This window comes from Apium graveolens, chromosome 9, assembly GCF_009905375.1.
Source record: "Apium graveolens cultivar Ventura chromosome 9, ASM990537v1, whole genome shotgun sequence".
In the NCBI taxonomy this organism is placed as follows: Eukaryota; Viridiplantae; Streptophyta; class Magnoliopsida; order Apiales; family Apiaceae; genus Apium; species Apium graveolens.
Window position 1 is genome coordinate 230,939,469 of NC_133655.1, and position 7,726 is coordinate 230,947,194.

The window sequence follows — 7,726 nt, forward strand, 5'->3', positions numbered from 1 at the left end:
TTGAAACAAAAACTTATTATTTTCATTCTGAGCAATACAGAATATATAGAAATAACATTACAACCACTTATACTAGAAATAAGGAAGCCACTAAACAACTACTGCATGACTGCTAAAAAACGGAAACAAACATGACTAATTCAACCTGTGTCCACTAGCCAATGAATACCGAAGACTAGGACTTATTATTAACTAAAAACCTAACACAATTGATTATATTTTATAAAAGTAATGATGACAGTGTACCATGTACTTTTTGTGAGTTTTACTAGTCGATTCAGAGCTTTTAGTGATGTGCAAATTTAATGACCATTTTGATATTTTATACATAATAACTATTCTTTTGAATACTATTGTTCATCGAACATTGGTATGGAGTTTCATTGGTCTGGTGTATTGAAATCTTGCGTCCCCAAGGTCTAACTGTTTGTTTCTTTAGTCATTAAAAGGTTGGCATATTTGATCAAATATGTTTACGTAGTACCTCCAACGGTGATCATTGCTTTTAACGTATCCCGTCAGTACTATATTTATCTTGGTCCAGGAAGCCCCATTTGAATGTCGGTACCATAGGTCACGTTGATCATGGAAAAACTACCCTCACGGCAAGAAAATTCAAATCTAATAACAGAAATTCTATTAGCATGTCAGGGGAATCCGTTGGCAAAATAGTCTGTCAACGGAATGACAATCGAAATGATCGGTTGGAGTTAACGTTGTTGGGAAATCAGTGCTAACAGAATTCATTTTCCTTAATAATTTCACCACAGAATAACAACAGCCTAATAACAAAATTCTCGGTTTTTATCCAACGATAAACCAACTGATTTGGTAAAGTTGCTATCTTTACTAATAGAATGACATCGAAATTTCCGTTAATAAATTTTGATAACAGAATATTTCTCTTTAGTAATAGAATGACATCGAAGTAGATTGATTTTTGAATAAAAGGTTAAGAAATGAGAGATGCAGCTCAACTACTGCTTTTACTAATTAACGAGTAGGTTGTTAATATTAAATGTGAGGCCTACATTTAATAACACAACAATAACCGTGGTAATTTTAACCGATCTAGTTTTGTAACGACTTAACAACGTATTACGAACGGAACATTTTCCGTTGGCACTTCGTTACTAATTCATTGCAATTTCGTTACTATTTCATTAGCAAATATCTGATAGTAATCTGTTGCCAGTTCCGCGGGATCTTTTCCCGCATATTTTACCAACAAAATTTTCCGTTGGTAAATATATGTTACTGTTTCGTTGGGTCTTCGTTACTATTATATTGATTTTGAGTTCCGTTAGCAATTTGTTACTAATTTGCAACGGAATGACTTCCGTCAGCTTGACAAGCCTTTTTTGATTCCAATTGAAGATGTCTTCTCGATTCAGGTTCTCAGACATTGTTTGTCTATCATTCTATATACAGTATTGAGTTTACTTTAAGTGTAAGCTGTTCACTTCTTTATTACATGCTGATAATTTGCTTCTAGTTTTACAGGAATTGTATTTTAATTGTATTTTGCTGTTATACGTGAAAAGGGGCGTGGAATCGTTGTCACTGGGCGTATTGAGCAGGGCACCGTCAAAATTGGTGAGGAGGTTGAGATTTTAGGGCTAAAGCAGGTACAATCGAACACTTTGCATATTATGTAATTAAGGGACAGCATGCATTTGCCATTTAACTTCCCCCCTTACTCCTCATTTGGTTGGACTTACCAATATCTTTATTGTATTTCATCTGTTTGTATGTCCTTTGCAGGGAGAGGGCCTTTGAAGAGTACAGTTACTGGAGTTGAGATGTTCAAGAAAATCTTAGATAATGGACAGGTTTTGCATTTTATGCAGACGACTATCAAATAAATTTAACATAATTAGAGTCTAAATTTACAAATACATCGATCTTCTTTTAGGCTGGTGACAATGTAGGTCTTCTCCTGCGAGGTTTAAAACGCGATGATGTACAGCGTGGACAGGTGAGATGAGATGTCTCATGTTCATACAAGGGTGCCACATTCAAAGAAGATTCTCTTTACAAGATGTCATCAATCTAGGCAAATATTATGTGTCTTCTATATAGGATCAGTCAACATTTTGTATTTTCCGTGTCTATACAGGTAGTCTCCAAACCTGGCATCTTAAAAACCTCCATACGGTTTGAAACGGAGATTTATGTTCAGGGGAGGAACTAGGGGGACCGAAAGGAGCCCCGGTCCCCGCCAACTGCGGAATAACCCAAACTTTTAATATAAAATTTTAAAATTTACTATCAAAAAATTTTTTGGTCCCCCTAGATTTAAAAAAAAATTGAAATTGAGAATTGATTATACAAAATTTTATTGATTTTGTTAATTATTTCATTCAAAATAATATTGATTAGATGGAAATCATGGAATTTGTTCATTAATCTTAATAATTAATAAATAAACATATAAGATAAAGATAGTACAATTTGAAACAAAAAAAATGCTTAAAACTAAAATCTAAAAATAGAACATACTTGTTCAGTTGTTCTGCTCCGGTCCCAAAACCCCCAATACACACTATACATACAAGTTACAAAATTACAATCCCTAATATCATCTCTCTTTATTTACTCTACATTTGCATCTAATCCGTAAATATGAGTAAGAGAAAAGATATTACATCATATTTTCAACCCAAGAAGAAGCAAACAACTACTTGTGAAGATGAAGAACCTTCTGCCGCCTCAATTGAAGTCACTGGAGATGGAGTTGAGCCTCTGATTTTTGGTGGGATAAACAGAAACTCCGAGCAAAATCCTCAAAATCCAGAGATTGTTAATGAAGGTATTGATTCTGATTTCACTGATGAAATTATTGATTTCAATTCGTTAATACGTGATCCTGGTTTGCGTAAATAAATTGAGACTTATCATCCAAATAAAAAAGATTTAATTAGGAGAGCATACATTGATCTTGGCCCATATCAACCTGTGCAAGTTTATCCCTTCTCCGGTCCAGAAAATCATCCCCGTCGATTTCAAAAGAGTTGGTTTGATAAATTTCCTTGGTTAGAGTACTCCCCAAAAAAAAGATGCAGCATATTGTTTTTATTGTTTTCTTTTTGCTAAAATTCCATTAGGAAAGTGTGGCTCGAATACTTTTACTGTCAAGGGGTTTAACAGTTGGAGGAAAGTAAATAATGGAAAAGATTATGCTTTTAGATGTCTTGTTATGTCATGGATTGGTAACCACAGGGAAAACTGACATGTATCCATTAGTTGATAGACTATTAAGGCTTGTCTTGACTCTTCCAGCATCTACTGCAACATCTGAACGAGCTTTTTCTGCTATGAAAATTGTGAAAACAAGTCTTCGCAATCGAATGGAAGATGAATTTCTTAGGGATTATTTGATAGTGTATATTGAAAAGGAGATTGCGGAGACCATTTCTGCCGAGAAGATCATTGATTCTTTTTATTTGATCAAAGAAAGACGTGCACATCTCAAATAAATCGGTATGTTTTCTACTTTTATTTATTTTGGTCCCCCCATGTTAGATTCCTGGTTCCGCCCCTGTTTATGTTCTTACAAAAGAAGAAGGTGGTCGCCATACCTCGTTTTTTTCAAATTACATGTCTCAGTTTTATATGAAAACAGCAGATGTTACTGGGAAAGTAGAACTGCCTGAAAATGTTAAGATGGTGATGCCCGGTGATAATGTGACTGCCACTTTTGAGTTAATGTCACCCGTACCTCTTCAAAAAGGTTTGTTTTGACAGATTTTATCAACCTGTTTTAAGAGCAGTTTGACATGTCATTAAAAATAATATGCAAATTTCTTTGTTCATCCGCGATAAGAATCTATGCTCAACATATTTACAAAACACGTTTCTCCCAGATTCTAAATAAGCTAAAATAGTAAAATGTGCACTTTCAAGTCTCAAAATATGTTATGATCTGCTAACAGGGAAGGGCGTAGTAATAATTTATCCACTATTGATTGGCGTACCATGTCTATAGTGCAAAGAACTTCTTGATCAAAATTAAACGTCAGCTTAGATCTACAAAATTAAATGTCTATATGCGAGAATAATTCCTTGAAAAGGATGAATGTTTTATTATGTGCTCAAAATAAACAAGATAACCAATCGCTTGGGCAAATTGCATCATACAATTATAGCTGAAATGTCCCATACTTCTAGCTATATAAAAAATTCCATATGAACATTGTTCTTCATTTTTTTTTTATATTTGATTATATGAGAGTATTTATGTGGTTCAAACAGGACAGAGATTTGCTTTGCGAGAAGGAGGTAGAACTGTTGGAGCAGGGGTGGTTTCAAAAGTATTAAAATAGATGCTGGATATTGTCCCCCCCATCAGAGTCTATGTTTCATGGCTGCAACAACAGAGGTGAACATGGTGCAGTTTTTGTGAGTATTAGCAATAACATGTAACCACCACCAGCTGCTTCAAGGTCTAGTTTTTTTTTATTTCCAAGTGCAGATTAATATATTCCTTTCAGAAACATTATTTTTTTGTCTTAGGGCTCATTGCTAATAAATGGCACCTCAGTAAATTTGCTCTGCTTTCTGTACGAGGGAATGTTAAGATTTGTTATGAGATTGCAGATAAAGTTGTCATCTATCTACTGTTCTCTCCAAGTTGTCAAAAGCAATATATCTCAATATGTGAATTTGCCAATTTGGTTTGACAATATAAACATAATATTTGACCAAATCAGATGGCATGTTATTTGCATTTAAATAGAAATCTAATTGTTTGGAAGAATATAGTCTTTGAAGGTGTTTAAGAGGGTTCAAGGTTTTAAAAGACATTATATCTGGGTTCAACGCGATCTTTAATGTTTTTTAATTATTATATGTTAGCTTTAAAATCCTTGCGATTCACGGGTTTATTTTGATATTTTTTTTATTTCATCTTATTTATTTATAATTTTAATAAAATAATTAATATAACTAACATCATATAAAATTACTTAATAAAGAATTATAGACTTAAAACGAGAATTTTAATTTGAATGTGTACAATTCTAGTTAAAATTAAAAGTTCGAACTTGAGAGCTAATTTGTATCCTTATAAATATAAATAATAATATAAAGGGTTGTTGTTAGCTATTGAGTACAACACGGAGGGCGTGAATGTATTTTCTTAATTTTTATCCTTTTTGAAGTTTGGATAATGGTATGTGAACAAAGCAGTTTAATTTGTAGAGATATTATGTTAGTAGAATTAAAACAACAAGCTCAGCATACACAATATTTCAAAACTCACTTAATTTGTATTAATTAAGTTTGTCTTACTACAAATTCTGTGTTCTTAAAAGTATAAGAACCCAGCTTCTTACTTGAGAGAATACAAGAAAATGTAAAACTGTTTTATACTTTTAGACTAAAAATCAGTGCATGCTTTATACACTAACAACACCGGTTTACAAAACTTGCACTAAAATGTACTAAACTCTTTTCTAAAATATTTTTTTTCTATTTCCATTTCTAGCTTAGCAAATCTGTGCAGAATCTGCAGGCCAGTGACCATCCTTGTCTAGTTAATCTTGACCCTTGATCTTGTATTCTCCCCGGCTACTTTGTAGACTTTTCAATCTAGTTGATAGATCGGTTTTTGACTGATAATCTTGAATCTTCATTTGTTTGCATTCTGTATTTGAGAGGCATGTCGAGATCTCCAGTTTGTTTTATAGAGAAGTGACTTCCCGATAAGTATAATGACTTATCGAGATCTATGAGTTCTCTATAGGTATATCTGACTTGTCGAGGTCTCTTGATATTTGCATGTTAGGTGACTTGTCGATATGTCTGAGATCTCTACATGTAGAATTGACTTGTCGATATCTCAGAGATCTCTATATACATTTTGACTTGTCGATATCTCTGAGATCTCTAATGATAATTTGACTTGTCGATATCTCTAATCTTCACATCTTCATTTTGACTTGTCGATATCTGTGAGTTCTCTCCATGCAGAAATGACTCATCAATATCTTCAATCTTCATATCTTCATTTGACTTGTCGATAACTGTGAGACTTCTCTGTAATCCATTTTGGACTTCTCGATAAGTCATTCTGGAGTTCTCGAATGACTTCTCTATATTGCTTGATCTATGACTTGTCGATATCTTGACTTAGAATATTTTTCATAAAACAGATTTATTCAACTTCAAGCTTCTGTATCATTTCTCTGAGGCATGATCTAACTTGATCTTCTTCTAAAGTTTATTACTTAGGCTTGAACTGTTTACAGAAAAATACTCCAGTCTAATCTTCTAACCACTTTACAGACTCAAGTAATATAATACAAATATAAAGTTGATTATCAAACAACTAAATCTTAGGGTTGTCAATTTGACTTAGTCTTGTTATTGTATAGGCATGTATTGCACAACAATCTCCCCCAATTTGTGAGAATATTGTTTATCACAAATTCATGCCTGATAACAAGACTAACCCCAAGCTAAAATCAAATACATAAAAATTGACAGTTTTGACAAATTTCAACATTTATACATTGAGCAAATACATTAGTTTAATAGTACAAAAACTAGGTGAAATATTCATAACCTGGTTCTTTCCTAATGAGGTCCTTGAGATTTATAAACACATTGAGTTCTTGAAGAATTTCTGTCCCTCTCAAGGCTTATACCAGTCTGAACCAATCATCCAGTTTATAACCATTGAGGTAATGAACTCTGAATCTTTAGTAACTGGCAATCTTTATGTTTAGAAAGTGCCCATCTTTTGAAATTCTACTCGTCCCCTTTGCCTTGAGCTCATTTGATTTTTGTTCAAACATGGAAATTTCTTCTGCATTCTTCCTATCTCTTTCTTTCTTTTCATCCCTTGCTTTTGCATTTCTTTCATCCCTTTCACTCATCCATACATACATCACAGCCTTCCATGCTCTTGTATTTATGTCCTTGTCCTTCATTAAGCTAATCATCCTTTTAAATTCTGTGATTGAAAGTGTATCCATTAATTCCCTGCTAAGTAGAGTGAAGGAGCCATCCTGATAATAGATTTTGACTTCTCTTAATGATACAACCCAAACTTTGACCATTTCTTCAGATAATTGTTAAAAGTAGTCATCATCTGTGATGCACCAGTTTAAAGGTAGAAAATCAGTCTGATTAAAGCAATTCCAGATAACCCTATTTTCAACTTGCAGCTTCTTTGGTTTCCTCCCAACAGTCTTGAAATAAGTCTTGATCGTTGGCTTAAATGAAGGTAGGTTTGAGATTTTCTTTAGGGTGGTTTGGCTAGAAGTGATTGGTATTTTGAGTAAGGTGTTTGTGATTTGTTTGTACAAAAATTTAGGCTTAGATATTAAAGGTGCTTGAGTGTTTGAGCTTGCAGGCTTAAAGGTTTGAGTAGGTTGAATCTTGACATGTAGTTCTTGGACATTTCTCTTCTTAAAATCCCCTTCTTCAACTCTTCTATTTCACTTACCATCATTCTTCTTGTCATCTTTGCTCTTCTTTTCTCATACACCTTGCTGCCAGTTGCCTTGAAGGATTGACTTGGATTTGAGCTAGAAGGTTTTTGATCATTTTTATTCTGTTAATCATCATCGAAATCATCCTTACTGTTGATTTGAGTTTTAGGTAACATGGTTTCAACATCTCTCAAGTATCTCCCCAGTATCTTTATCATTTTCTCAATCTTCAACAGTCTTGTTATGCTTTGTCTTCAAATCAGTTTCCAGAATCATTATCAGCTTCT

General features: G+C 33.5%; 1 protein-coding gene across 1 annotated transcript; it reads left to right on the forward strand.

The window, feature by feature from the left end:
- Positions 1-234: 234 nt before the first annotated feature.
- Positions 235-5,554, forward strand: LOC141686023 (elongation factor Tu, mitochondrial-like). The gene is made up of 9 exons (XM_074491090.1): positions 235-258; positions 1,308-1,394; positions 1,545-1,654; positions 1,769-1,832; positions 1,916-1,978; positions 2,120-2,176; positions 3,526-3,733; positions 4,255-4,313; positions 5,489-5,554. Exons 1-9 carry the CDS (start codon positions 235-237, stop codon positions 5,552-5,554), a joined length of 738 nt encoding a protein of 245 aa, XP_074347191.1.
- The last annotated feature ends 2,172 nt before the right edge of the window (positions 5,555-7,726 follow it).